Here is a 15,633-nt window from a genome sequence, read left to right on the forward strand (position 1 = left end):
AAAGTAGATTTCCTAACCGACTTGCCAAAACTAAAGTTTGTTAACAAGAAATGTGTGGAGTGGTTGAAAAACGAGTTTTAATGACTCCAACCTAAGTGTATGTAAACTTCCAACTTCAACTGTACACGTCAGCTACTACAGCGACTGAAATGACCGCAACACTTATCAAAGCGTTGCAGTTAGTTTCAGAATGGAAGAATAAAGCAAGAATAAGTTAGTCATGTTGGAGTAGGGGCCTGAGGGCACACAGTCTGTGAATGTATTGTAATGTTTTTAAAATTGTACATAACTGCCTTATATTTTGCTGGACCCCAGGAAGAGTAGCTGGGGATCCATAATAAATACAAATACAATTACCTTGTAAAATCCATGCCCCGATGAGTTGAGGCTGTTCTGAGGGCAAAAGGGGAAGGTGTTCCTAATGTTTGGTATACTCAGTCTATATGTATAGTTATTTATACATTTGTCCTGTTTTTTTTATTCATCTTTATGCTATAATGTGATAATTATGTTTTCTCTTTTACAGATTAATAATATGCTACTATACTTATACAGCGTATTCGGGAAAGAATTCAGACTTCTTTACTTTTTCCACATTTTGTTTACGTTACAGCCTTATTCTAAAATTGATTCAATTGCTTTTTACCCTCATCAATACCCCATTACCCTCATGTAATACCCCATAATGACATAACAATACCCCATAATGACATCACAATACCCCATAATGACATAACAATAGCCCATAATGACATAACAATACCCCATAATGACAAAGCAAAAACAGGTTTTTAGACATTTTTGCACATTTATAAAAAACAAAAATATATATAACATTTACATAAGTATTCAGACCCTTTACTCAGTACTTTGTTGAAGCATCTTTGGCAGCGATTAGGTTGAATGGGGAGTGACGCTGCACACCTATTTTCAGGTCTCTCCAGAGATATTAGATCGGGTTCAAGTCCAGGCTCTGTCTGGGCCACTCAAGGACATTCAGAGACTTGTCTTGAAGCCTCTCCTGTGTTGTCTTGGCTGTGTGCTTATGGTTTTTGTCCTGTTGGAAGGTGCACCTTTGCCCAAGTCTGAGCTCCTGAGTGCTCTGGAGCAGGTTTTCATCAAGGATCTCGCTGTACTTTGCTTCGTTCCTTTTTTCCCTCAATCCTGACTAGTCTCTGAGTCCCTGCCGGGGGAAAAACACCCCCACAGTATGATGCTGCCACCACCGTGCTTCACCGTAGGGATGGTGTCAGGTTTCCTCCAGACATGACGCTTGGCATTCAGGCCAAAGAGTTCAATCTAGGTTTCATCAGACCAGAGAATCTTGTTTCTCATGGTCAGAAAGACTTTTGGTGCCTTTTGGCAAACTCCAAGCAGGCTGTTGTGCCTTTTACTGAGTGGCTTCCATCTGGCCACTCTACCATAAAGGCCTGATTGGTGGAGTGCTGCAGAGGTTGTTGTCCTTCTTGAAGGTTCTCCCATCTCCACAGAGGAACTCTGGATCTCTGTCAGAGTGACCATCGGGTTCTTGGTCACCTCCCTGACCAAGTCCCTTGTCCCCCGGTTCCAAACTACTTCCATTTAAGAATGATGGAGGCCACTGTGTTCTTGGGGATCTTCAATGCGGGAGAAATGTTTTGGTACCCTTCCCCAGATCTGTGCCTCGACCCAATCCTGTCTCGGAGCTCGACAGACAATTCCTTCGACCTCATGGCTTGGTTTTTGTTCTGACGTGCACTGTCAACTGTGGGACCTTATATAGACAGGTGTGTGCTTTTCCAAATCATGTCCAATCAATTGAATTTACCACAGATGGACTTCAATCAAGTTGTAGAAACATCTCAAGGATGATCAATAGAAACAGGATGCACCTGAGCTCAATTTCGAGTCTCATAGCAAAGGGTCTGAATTCTTATAATAAATCAGGTATTTTTATTTTTTTATTTTTAATACATTTGAAAAATGTTCTAAAAACCTGTTATTGCTTTGTCATTTTGGGGTAGTGTGTGTATATTGATGAGGGGAAAAAAATATTTAATCCATGTTAGAATAAGGCTACAATGTAACAAAATATGGAAAAAGTCAAGGGGTCTGAATACTTTCTGAATGCACTGTATATTGTGTATTTATTTATTTATTTATTTATGTATCTATTTATTGATCTATTGATCTATTTATTTATGGATCTGTTGATCTATTGATGTATCTATTGATCTATGTATCTATTTATCTCTGCATTTATTTATCTATTGATCTATGTATCTATTTATCTCTGCATTTATTGATATATTTATTTATTGATCCTTTTTTATTGATCCTTTTTTATGTATTGATCTATTTATTGATTGATCTATGTATTTATTTATTGATCCATTTCTTTATTGATTGATATTTGTATTTATTTATTGATCTGTTTATGTATTTATTGATCTATTGATATATTTATATTTTATTGCTTTTTAAAATCTTTTTTTATTGATCAATGTAAAAAAAATATATATATTTATCTATTGATCTATTTTATTTATTGATCTTTTTATTGATTCATTGACACATTTGCCCTGTTTTTGGTTCATTTTTCTCTGTGTCATATTCCTATTTGTTTTTCCTTCTTCAGTGGTCTATAATACACTGAACAAAAATATAAACGCAACATGTAAAGTGTTGGTCCCAAGTTTCATGAGCTGAAATAAAAGAACCCTAGAAATGTTACATACGTACAAAAAGCTTATTTTTCTCAAATGTTGTGCACAAATTTGTCTACATCCCTGTTAGTGAGCATTTCTCCTTTGCCAAGATAATTCATCCACCTGACAGGTGTGGCATATCAAGAAGCTGATTAAACAGCATGATCCTTACACAGGTGCACCTTGTGCTGGGGACAATAAAAGGCCACTTTACAATGTGCAGTTTTGTCACACAACACAATGCCACAGATGTCTCAAGTTTTGAGGGAGCGTGCAATTGGCCTGCTGACTGCAGAACTGTTTCCAGAGAACTGAATTTTTATTTCTTTAACATAAACCTCCTCCAAAGTCGTTTTAGAGAATTTGTCAGTATGTCCAACCGACATACTGATTAATTCATAACAAATGTAACTTCTTTAAAAAAAATGATGTGAATTGTGTGACTTTTCTTTGGTCGTGTTCCCTTGCTAGGACATTGCTGACGGTTGGATTGGTATTTTACGTATTAGCTAACCACATCAACACCAACTCAGTGGCCTTGTGATTAGAGTGTCCACCCTGAGATTGGAAGGTTGTGAGTTCAATCCCTGGCTGAGTCATACCAAAGACTGTGAAAATGGGACTGTATCTCTGCTTGGCACTCAGCATTAAGGAGATAGATTGGGGGTAAGGCCCTGTGATAGACTAGTGTCCTGTCCAGGGGGTGTACTGAGTTGATAGACTAGTACATCAAGCTGCCTTGTGCTACAGAAACAGGTGCTAGACTAGTGTCCTGTCTGGAGGGTGTGTACTGAGGAGATTACTAGTGTCCTGTCCAGGGGGTGTACTGAGGAGATAGACTAGTGTCCTGTCCAGGGGGTGTACTGGTACATCAAGCTGCCTTGTGCTACAGAAATAGGTGCTAGACTAGTGTCCTGTCCAGGGGGTGTACTGAGGAGATAGACTAGTGTCCTGTCCAGGGGGTGTACTGGTACACCAAGCTGCCTCGTGCTACAGAAACAGGTGATAGGCTCCTATGTTCTGTTCTGTTTTTACTAACCACATCATCTATTTACTAACCACATAATCTGGTGCAGTCGATGACGTGGCACGCAACCATTGGCTGATCCATGCAACATCCGAGCAAGGCAACATGATCTTTTGTGCTCAATAAAGAAATAATAACAGAGTAGTATGTTGCCTGTACTTTCATTTTGAGATGTATCTGCAGTCCCACAGCGAGAAATGTTCCCACAAACGGTTCTACCACAGCGCTCTCTTACCCAAGCGCTCCCAACAACACCTTAGTGGCAAACACATTGACGGGGAAACAGCTGTTCGCTAATTGGCAGGGAAACATAAGGCTCACTAATACACAGAAGGCTATACGAAGGCTAAGCGTCTGTTTATATCTAGTTTCTAAAATGTATTTTTGTTTTAAATAAATGCCTTGTAACTTATATGAAGGCTATATCTAGATATATCTAGTTTCTACAATGCTTTTCAGTTTTTTTTTAACCCCACCCCGCCCACAAAAAAACAGATATAGCCTACAGTACCTTCAGATATAGCCTACAGTACCCCTTGGTTTTTTTCACATTTTGTTGTGTTACAAAGGGGGATTAAAATGGATGTTATTGTAATTTTTTGTCATAATGGGAGAAAAAAATCTAACATTTGAAAAAAAATACTAATAAAAATACATGGGAAAATAAAAATATATCTTGATTACATAAGTTTTCAACACCCTGAGTCAATACATGTTAGAATTATCTTTGGCAGGGATTACAGATGCATATTATTGTTTTTCAAATTCTTCAAGCTCTGTCAACTTTGTTGTTAATCATTACTACAAAACCATTTTCAAGCCGTGCCATAGATTTTCAAGCTGATTTACAGTAAGTCAAAACTGTAACAAGGCCACTCAGGAACATTCAATGTCGTCTTGGTAAGTGTATATTTGGCCTTGTGTTTTAAGTTATTGTCCTGCTGAAAGGTGAATTTGTCTCCCACAGTGTCTGTTGGAAAGCAGACTGAACCAGGCTTTCCTCTAGGATTTTGCCTGTGCTTAGCTGTAAAGCATCTGTGTGTAGCTGGTGAAATGAGTCAGACGCAGGACAGCAGATAAGAGTAAAGAAAGCAATTTCACTCAAAATATATCACAATACACGTCGTAAATACAAAGCCACACAATACGGACCGCAATACAAAAAACAATTACTCACAAACAAACATGGGGGAACAGAGGGTTAAATAATGAACAAGTAATTGGGGGATTGAAACCAGGTGTGTAAGACAAAGACAAAACAAATGGAAAATGAAAAGAAGGCCGGTGACGTCGACCGCCGAATGCCGCCCGAACAAGGAGAGGGACCGACTTCGGAGGATGTCGTGACATTAGCTCTATTACGACTCTTTTTATCCTAAAAAACTCCCTAGTCCTTGCCGATGACAAGCATACCCTTAACATGATATAGCCACCACCATGCTGGAAAATATTAATAGTAATATATATAATATTTTTTAATGAAATATTTAATTTGGACTTTACTACTATAGCCCATAGAAACGCATTGAATAACAAATTCATAAATGGCGAAAAAGACAGTCAAAAATAAATCAAATGGAATAAGGTTTTGAAGTGTCTGTCCTATATCTAGGATATGTAAGAAAGCGTGTTTTTTTGGATACATATTTAACACCTTGTTGGCATAAAACTACCTCCATGCTTCCGTTCATTTGTATGGGTTACCTTCAGACGAGTCCCGTGACACCATCATGCTCGTGAGAGTCTCCCCTTTAACCTAGTGGGGTCATATTAGTTTTGCCAAACCGTTCGGATGCTACAGATATTTTTATGAGAAGACCGATTGTCAGGATGTCTCATGGTCTGACAAATATCGCTGTAGCTCGGTCACCTTCCACCGAAAATCAAATCAAATGTTATTGGTCACATACACATGGTTAGCAGATGTTATTGTGAGTGTAGTGAAATGCTTGTGCTTCTAATTCTGACAGTGTAGCAATATCTAACATGTAATCTAACAATTCCACAACTACCTAATATAACAAATCTACGTAAAGGAATGGAGTAAGAATATATAAACATAAATATATGGATGAGCAATGACAGAGCAGCATAGGCAAGATGCAATAGATGGTATAAAATACAGTATATACATATGAGATGGGTAATGCAAGATAAGTAAACATTATTAAAGTGGCATTATTTAGGTGACTAGTGATCCATTTATTAAAGTGGCCAATGATTTCAAGTCTGTATGTAGGCAGCAGCCTCTCTGTGTTAGTGACGGCTGTTTAACAGTCTCATGGACTTGAGATAGAAGCTGTTTTCAGCCTGTCAGTCCCAGCTTTGATGCACCTGTACTGACCTCGCCTTCTGGATGGTAGCGGGGTGAACAGGCTGTGGCTCGGGTGGTTGTTGTCCTTGATGATCTTTTTGGCCTTCCTGTGACATCGGGTACTGTAGGTGTCCTGGAGGGCAGGTAGTTTGCCCCCGGTAATGCGTTGCACAGACCGTACCACCCTCTGGAGAGCCTTGCGGTTGTGGGCAGTGCAGTTTCCGTACCAGGCGGTGATACAGCACAACAGGATGCTCTCAATTGTGTATCTGTAAAAGTTTGTGAGGGTTTTAGGTGACAAGCCACATTTCTTCAGATGCAGAAGGCCAACATAGGAAAATATGGTGGATTGAGATGCAGCGAGTGCAGATAGCTCAAGCTTAAACTGACAGATTTTGATGCCGATTTTTTTCATTATGTTACTTAGATTGACGCACGGGTGAAATTATGTTACTTAGATTGGCCTCATGGTGAACTCCATGATCGGTTTCCTTCCTCTGCTGCAACTGAGTTAAGAAGGAGGCCTGTATCTTTGTAGTGATACACCATCTAAAGTGTAATTAATAACTTCACCATGCTCAAAGGGATATTCAATGTCTACCAATAGGTGCCCTTCTTTGCGAGGCATTGAAAAACCTCCATGATCTTTGTGGTTGAATCAACTGAGGGACCTTACAGATAATTATATGTGTGTGTGTACAGAGATGAGTTAGTCAATCAAAAATCATTTAAACACTTATTGAACACAGAGTGAGTCCATGCAACTTATTATTATACTTTGTTAAGCACATTCTTACTCCTGAACGTATTTAGGCTTGCCATAACTAAGAGTTTGCCAGTACTAAGGAATTGAATGCTTATTTACACAAGACATTTCAGCTTTTTTTTATTATAATTTTTTTACTAATTTCTAAAAATCCATATTAAATACAGGATGTACCCCAAGATAATGTCGAAAAAGTCAAGGAGTGTTAATACTTTCTGAAGGCATTGTATTATGAACAAGAACAGGTTGTTTTACACTCTTCTGATATTACGTTGGGGGACATTTTGAAACGTTCAATAATTACGTAACCCGGAAGTGATTTTGTTTTGTTGCTGAGGCGATGACGTGTCTGTTTTGTGGTACGTTACAGTCGAAACCGTATTTATTTAATATCTTAGTTAACCTAACCTCAAAAATCAGCTGTAAAACTATGTTGTTCTACTAGCTAGTACATGTTGTCCAAGTAAAAACGCTCATGACAACAACGTAAAACTGTGAAGCTAATTGTGTCTAGCTAACCTTTGCGAATTAGCTAGATCTTGGTCACTGTTGGCTGTACATACAAAATGTATTTTTGTTGTTGTTGTTAAACTAGCTATAGATCCACTGTCATATGTTTGCAAGCCGTATGATATTCTTCACTAGCCTGCTGAGGAGAGGACTCTGTGTGAAACCATTCTGGAACCATCGTTATCAAAACGCTTCGGCGGTATTACTGAATGAGGTTGTATTGTGAGTATGCATAACAATACACTTTTCTTTATAGTTAACTACAATACAAAGACACGGTAACAGCTAGCTGACAATTATATTGTATCGACTATAGATAATCTTTTAAAAAAATACTTGGGTCGTGTGAAATGGCTAGCTAACGTTAGCTAGATGGCTTAGCAACACACCTCCATCTGTTCTAACGATGCTAACGTTATTCTAATTCTGGTACTCTCATTCACTTGGTGCTCTTTTATCTATCTTGTAGCATGACTGCACTGTCAGACTTGGAGCCTGCTAAAAAGAGACTGCGGGTTGAAGTTGGCCTCCAATCACCTGTCGGCTCAAGGAGCCCTCTTTCATTGGCTTTCAAAGGTAACACTCTGAGCAGGGAAGATTAAATTATCCTCTCTGTAATCTGTTTGGAAGTTTTTCTCCAGTTCCATTTTTTTTCCCCCTCCAGTTCAGTTTTTGAGTTGTTTGATTGTCTGATGTGTTTTTGCGGTAGGCCTATAGTGAGTACAGCCTATGATTTACCAGTCAAGTTAATTATGATCCAAGTTGATCCTCATTCTGTTGTCTTTTGTGTCCTTTCCCTTAGCAAGTTCCAAAGAGGCAAGTCTACACGCAATGGAGGGGCAGCAGCATGGTGCCAAAGCAACATCTCTTAGTCAGAAAAACAATCCCAAGTCCCACCCTGATAAGTGTCTGGACCTTCCTCAAAGCACCACAAGCCCAGCTTCTGACATGTCTGAAACCGCTGAACAACAACTGGACGATGTAGAGATGGTGAGTCCAGACAGCTCTGAGTCTGGCTGCAGTCACAATTTCCAGTTTATGGAGACTGAGACAGAGGCCCAGGCCCACAGTTCAGGCTCTGAGGAACCTGTTGTCTCTAGTATTATAGACCTGGAGGATGAAGAGACAGCGCTCTTAACACCAACTGACAGCCTAAAGGATCACAAGCCCGTCTCGCAAATCACCACAGATCACAATCCCGTATCGCAAGTCTCCACAGATCACAACCCTGTCACAGATCACAGGCCTGTCTTGCAAGTCACCACAGATCGCAAGCCGGTCTCGGAAGTCTCCACAGATCACAAGCCGGTCTCGGAAGTCTCCACAGATGATCACAAGCCGGTCTCGGAAGTCTCCACAGATGATCACAAGCCGGTCTCGGAAGTCTCCACAGATCGCAAGCCGGTCTCGGAAGTCTCCACAGATCGCAAGCCGGTCTCGGAAGTCTCCACAGATCACAAGCCGGTCTCGGAAGTCTCCACAGATCACAAGCCGGTCTCGGAAGTCTCCACAGATCACAAGCCGGTCTCGGAAGTCTCCTCAGATCACAAGCCGGTCTCGGAAGGCTCCACAGATCGCAAGCCGGTCTCGGAGGTCTCCACAGATCGCAAGCCGGTCTCGGAGGTCTCCACAGATCGCAAGCCGGTCTCGGAGGTCTCCACAGATCGCAAGCCGGTCTCGGAGGTCTCCACAGATCGCAAGCCGGTCTCGGAGGTCTCCACAGATCGCAAGCCGGTCTCGGAAGTCTCCACAGATCGCAAGCCGGTCTCGGAAGTCTCCACAGATCCTAAAGGGAACAGTGATGAGCAAATGGAGGAGAACGTGAGCCAGAGCAACAGGGGGCTGGACAAGCAGCAGGACACAGAAAGATCCTCCTCCTCCAAGGGTAAAGGAAAAATAACAGACTTCTTCGCCCCATCCACAAGGTACAGTATTGAATACCAATAATTTCAGAAGTTTGTCGGGAGAAAGAAGTCCCTGGTGCAGTGGAAGTAACCCATTTAATACAGAATTCTGGGTACACACGCGCTTTACATTCAAATATGCAAGAGCAACTAGGTCACATCTTAGATTCAAGGACATAGTACAAAGTCATATCTCAGGATTATATAGTCTAAGCATCCTCAATTACATGTAGGGTATAGGCTTCATTACAAATGTTGGTTGATAGGACAGTGGTGGTACCGGCAGGTGGGGACAGCGGTGGTACCGGCAGGTGGGGACAGCGGTGGTACCGGCAGGTGGGGACAGCGGTGGTACCGGCAGGTGGGGACAGCGGTGGTACCGGCAGGTGGGGACAGTTTTTGAGAGCTGAGAATTCTGTGTCCTGGGTTGTTCCACCTCAAAAAGTACAAGAGGATTTCAACACCCACCATCTCAGATTGACCTGGAATCATTTGTTGTTAGAAACAGATCAGATTAGCATTCCTGCAACACTAATTTGTGGAAATACAATTTGATCTCTGAGGAAGGAAGCTAATTGAGTGCATCCAAATTGGCATTTTTATTTCATTTATTAGGATCCCCATTAGCCGCTGCAAAAGCATCAGCTACTCTTCCTGGGGTCCACATGACATAATACATAGTACAGAACATTATTAGTCAAGGACTGAAATACATACATTTAAAACATCACACATATTCTACATGTCAGTACATACACACAATATCTAGGTCTAATACAACATTTGTATTTATATGATTCATTTGTATTTATAATCATTGACCTAGACAACCAGGTGAGGGGAGTTCCTACCTAATCACTGACCTAGACAACCAGGTGAGGGGAGTTCCTACCTAATCACTGACCTAGACAACCAGGTGAGGGGAGTTCCTACCTAATCACTGACCTAGACAACCAGGTGAGGGGAGTTCCTACCTAATCATTGACCTAGAAAACCAGGTGAGGGGAGTTCCTACCTAATCACTGACCTAGACAACCAGGTGAGGGGAGTTCCTACCTAATCATTGACCTAGACAACCAGGTGAGGGGAGTTCCTACCTAATCACTGACCTAGACAACCAGGTGAGGGGAGTTCCTACCTAATCATTGACCTAGACAACCAGGTGAGGGGAGTTCCTACCTAATCATTGACCTAGACAACCAGGTGAGGGGAGTTCCTACCTAATCACTGACCTAGACAACCAGGTGAGGGGAGTTCCTACCTAATCACCGACCTAGACAACCAGGTGAGGGGAGTTCCGACCTAATCATTGACCTAGACAACCAGGTGAGGGGAGTTCCTACCTAATCATTGACCTAGACAACCAGGTGAGGGGAGTTCCTACCTAATCACTGACCTAGACAACCAGGTGAGGGGAGTTCCTACCTAATCACTGACCTAGACAACCAGGTGAGGGGAGTTCCTACCTAATCACTGACCTAGACAACCAGGTGAGGGGAGTTCCTACCTAATCACTGACCTAGACAACCAGGTGAGGGGAGTTCCTACCTAATCACTGACCTAGACAACCAGGTACAAGTGAAGAGTAAAAACCAGCAGACACTAGACCAGGTTTGCCCAACTAGCGGCCTGCGAGGTGAATTTGGCCTGCGAATCGTTTATAGGTACTATATTTACATTCAATAAATAAAGTACCTAACATCTGATTTGGACCAAACGTTTTTCTAACAATGAACTAGACATGAGGAATCCACGCCGATATATATATATATATATATATACTTCACTTCAGACTTTTAAAAGTTTAGTTAGGCCTATGTGTAAGTAATTAAGCAGCTTACTCCTGTTATGGTTTTAAGCAGAGATCTGTAAGGATATGAGTCGACTTGTCTCCTCAGTATAATGCTCGTGTCTCTTGGTTGACCTTTATTTAGACATTTTTTTTGATAAGTATTTTCAACATTTGAAAGTTGTTTCAGGGCAAGCTTTGAAGCTTCTTTATGGTTTTTCCACTATTAGGCTATTGACCAATAGAACACCTAGCCTAATTTGAATGTTATTCATACCGTTTTAATTAGTGGATAGGTTTTTATCATGACTGTTACTCGTGTTCCTGGTCCTGCCAGAGAAACATGCTCTTATCTGGGGTGGCTGTTGTGAAGAACCAATGTCTTCCTATCAGTACAGAGATCAAGTCAATGTCAAAAGGGAGTCTATTTTGATGTAGGCGGTAGATTTTTTAGCTAGATTGTTCTGATGTCTTCTTAAGATGTATGAAATGTATGCATTCACTACTGTAAGTCGCTCTGGATAAGAGCGTCTGCTAAATGACTCAAATGTAATAAACCATGTTGCTCATGCATCATGTTGTCGATCTATTGCATTTATTTATTTGTTTTCTTCTTCAGTGTTGTGTTAAAGTTGTTTCTTTTTTTTTCAATGTGACCAGTGCCCAAGCTCCTTCGGAGAAACAACACAGAGATAGAGACGTCCCACGTGAGAAACAACGTGGAGACAGAGATGACGTCGCTCCACCGTCGCCACCGTACGATTCCAAGTGGCTGGGAAGCCCCATCAGTGATCTGAGGAGAATGCCACAGTGTGGTCGATCACTCCCACCACTGAAGAATGCTCCTGACCATCACACTGTCATGATCAGGGTGAGAGAGAGAGAGAGAGAGAGAGAGAGAGGGAGCAGCTCTTTGGAAAACTAACTGAATGCTTTAATCTAACCCCTTTAGTCTAAGCCAGTGGTGTCAAACCCCTTTAGTCTAAGTCAGTGGTGTCAAACCCCTTTAGTCTAAGTCAGTGGTGTCAAAACCCTTTAGTCTAAGTCAGTGGTGTCAAAACCCTTTAGTCTAAGTCAGTGGTGTCAAAACCCTTTAGTCTAAGTCAGTGGTGTCAAAACCCTTTAGTCTAAGTCAGTGGTGTCAAAACCCTTTAGTCTAAGTCAGTGGTGTCAAACCCCTTTAGTCTAAGCCAGTGGTGTCAAAACCCTTTAGTCTAAGTCAGTGGTGTCAAAACCCTTTAGTCTAAGTCAGTGGTGTCAAAACCCTTTAGTCTAAGTCAGTGGTGTCAAACCCCTTTAGTCTAAGTCAGTGGTGTCAAAACCCTTTAGTCTAAGCCAGTGGTGTCAAACCCCTTGGTGGGCTGAGCATCTGGTGGTTTTGTTATTTCCTTTCAATTTGTGTTCAATTTGTTCCTAACTAATCATTGACCTAGACAACCAGGTACAAGTGAACAGTAAGAACCAGCAGACACTAGACCAGGTTTCCCCAACTAGCGGCCTGCGACGTGAATTTGGCCTGCGAATGGTTTTATTTGGACCCCCAAGTTTCCTGAGCAAAAAAAAAATATATATATTTTATTAATTAATTACATTTTTGGACAGAAAATACTAAATACACAAGAAAATCAGCTCCTAGTGATTTTAATTTAGGAAATCTGTTCCTAAGTATTCCCACGCATAATATAGAGACACGTGATCATATACAAATGGAAGCAATGTTTGAAATTATTATGTTTTAGTCAAATATTATATCTGTTTGGGTTTCTTGTGGTCAATTTGCAGTCTACAAATTATTTATAATTATTTTCCGGCCCCCTGACCATCCGCTTAAGAAAATAATTGTCCGCTGCTGAATCTAGTTGATCACTGTACTAGACCCTCCATAGACACCTGTGGTCTAAGCCTTGATTTGTGCTAGTCCACAATAGTCCTGGTCTCAGCATTTTGTGTTGGATGTATTTATTATATTTAACTAGGCAAGTCAGTTAAGAACAAATTCTTATTTACAATGACGGCCCCAGGAACAGTGGGTTAACTGCCTTGTTCAGGGGGCAGAACGACAGATTTTTACCTTGTCAGCTCGGGGATTCGATCTAGCAACCTTTCGGTTACTCGCCACAACGCTCTAACTGCCGCCCCAAGGATGTGTGAGGTATGATGAACACAAATGTGCATTATTAATGATTGAATGGTGAAAGTTAGCAAAAAACATGATTCATCATTATCATCATCTGGTTATCTGGACAAATGGTAGGACTTCTGTTGGTGATGCCGTTCATGTACTCATCATGCTGTATTTTCTCTTCAACAGACAGACCTCCTTCAAACAGGCAAAATTCCTGTTCCCTATCCCAACAAGTTCAGAGACACCTGGGATGAGGTCCATGTGAAAATGCCCTGTTCAGAGAGCAACCTATTCCCAATAGGAAATCAGGTACTGCTTATACCGTAGTTATACCTTGTACTGTCATCTTTGAAATTGAACTCACTGACTACAAGTGTTGTTTATAACTTTACAAGTGATCTCCGAGCCTACATCTCTCACCATTAGGGAAAGAGAGGATCTACAGTGCATTCAGAAAGTATTTATACCCCTTGACTTATTTCACATTTTGTTGTTGTTACAGCCTGAATTCAAAATGGATTCAATAAATACAAATCTCCCCGAAATATAGAGACAAAGTGACAGAAATCAGAAATATCTAATTTACATTACTGTTCACACCCCTAAGTCAATACATTAGAATCACCTTTGGCAGCGAAATCTCTAAGAGCTTTGCACACCTGGATTGCCCATTTTATTATTTTCAAAATTCTTCAAGCTCTGTCAAATTGCTTATTGTTAATTGCTAGACAAAAAAATGGTCAAGTCTTGCCATAGATTTTCAAGCAGATTTAAGTCAAAACTGTAACTCAGCCACTCAGGAACATTCACTATTTTCTTGGTAAGGTGAATTATTCTCCTAGTGTCTGGTGGAAAGTAAACGGAACCAGGTTTTTCTCTCGGATTTTGCCTGTGCTTAGCTCCATTCTGTTTCTTTTTTATCCTGAAAAACTCCCCAGTCCTTAATGATTACAAGCATACCCATAACATGATGCAGACAACACTATGCTTGAAAATATGTGGAGTGGTACTCAGTAATATGTTTGGGGCAAATCTAATACAACACTTTGAATTCAGGACAAAAAGTTAATTGCTTTGCCACATTTTTTGCAGTATTATTTTAGTGCCTTATTGCAAACAGGATGCATGTTTTGGAGAGAAAGAAATATTCTGTACGGGCTTCCTTCTTTTCATTCTGTCAATTAGGTTAGTATTGTGGAGTAACTACAATGTTGATCCATCCTCAGTTTTTTCTAATCACAACTATTAAACTCTGTAACTGTTTTAAAGTCATCATTGGCCTCATGGTGAAATCCCTGAGTGGTTTCCTTCCTCTCCGGCTACTGAGTTAAGAAGAATGCCTTTTTTCTCTTTTTTTTGTGTAATTAATAACTTCACCATGCTCAAAGCCATATTCAATGTCTGCTTTAGATTTTTTTTTTTTACTACCAATAAGTTCTCTTCCCTGGTCTTTGGTTGAATCTGTGTTTTGAAGTTCACTGCTCGACTAAGGGACCGTACAGATAATTGTATGTGTGGGGTACAGAGATGAGGTACTCATTCAAATATTTGTGAAGCACTCCTGAACTTATTTAGGCTTGCCATAACAAAGGGGTTGCATACTTATTGACTCAAAACATTTCAGCTTTTCAATTTTTATTAATTTGTAAAAATGCCAAAAACATTATTCCACTTTGACATTATGGGTTATTGTGTGTAGGCCAGCGACAAACATCTATATTTGATCTATTTTAAATTGTCTGTAACACAACAAAATGTGGATGAAGTCGAGGGGTTTGAATACTTTCTGAAGGCACTGTCACTAATTACACTGAACAAAAATACACTATATATATATACGAAAGTATGTGGACACCCCTTCAAATTAGTGGATTCGGCTATTTCAGCCACACCCGTTGCTGACAGGTGTATAAAATCAAGCACACAGCCATGCAATCTCCATAGACAAACATTGCAGTTGAATGGTCTTACTGAAGAGCTCAGTGACTTTCAACATGGCATCGTCATAGGATGCCACCTTTCTAACAAGTCAGTTTGTCAAATTTCTGCCCTGCTAGAGCTGCCCCGGTTAACTGTAAGTGCTGTTATTGTGAAGTTGAAACGTCTAGGAGCAACAACGGCACAGCTGCGAAGTGGTAGGACACAAAAGCTCACAGAAGCTCGTAGCACATCAAAATGGTCTGTCCTCGGTTGCAACACTCACTACTGAGTTCCAATCTGCCTCTGGAAGCAACGTCAGACACAGGAACTGTTTGTCGGGAACTCCATGAATTGGGTTTCCATGGTCGAGCAGCAGCACACAAGCCTAAGATCACCATGCTCAATGCCAAGCGTCAGATGGAGTGGTGTAAAGCTCGCTGCCATTGGACTCTGGAGCAGTGGAAACTGCTGTTTTCTGGAGTGATGAATCACACTTCACCATCTGGCAGTCCAACAGACAAATCTGGGTTTGGCAGATACCAAGAGAAGGCTACCTGCCCCAATGCATAGTGCCAACTGTAAAGTTTGGTG

General features: G+C 40.9%; 1 protein-coding gene across 2 annotated transcripts in view; it reads left to right on the forward strand.

The window, feature by feature from the left end:
* The first annotated feature begins 7,072 nt into the window (after positions 1-7,072).
* LOC106589925 (poly(ADP-ribose) glycohydrolase) overlaps positions 7,073-15,633 on the forward strand; it is a 109,239-nt gene continuing 100,678 nt past the window's right edge. Inside the window, exons 1-6 of one of the 2 annotated variants that reach the window (XM_014180372.3) lie at positions 7,073-7,153; positions 7,390-7,526; positions 7,774-7,880; positions 8,107-9,229; positions 11,658-11,868; positions 13,309-13,431. In XM_014180372.3, coding sequence (XP_014035847.1) covers positions 7,408-7,526; positions 7,774-7,880; positions 8,107-9,229; positions 11,658-11,868; positions 13,309-13,431 — 1,683 coding nt within the window. In that variant the 5' untranslated portion in view covers positions 7,073-7,153; positions 7,390-7,407. Of the gene's footprint in view, positions 7,527-7,773; positions 7,881-8,106; positions 9,230-11,657; positions 11,869-13,308; positions 13,432-15,633 lie in introns of both variants that reach the window. The other variant, XM_014180373.3, reaches the window with a different exon arrangement.

Source organism: Salmo salar, chromosome 28 (genome assembly GCF_965601325.2).
Source record: "Salmo salar chromosome 28, fSalSal1, whole genome shotgun sequence".
Classification (NCBI taxonomy): Eukaryota; Metazoa; Chordata; class Actinopteri; order Salmoniformes; family Salmonidae; genus Salmo; species Salmo salar.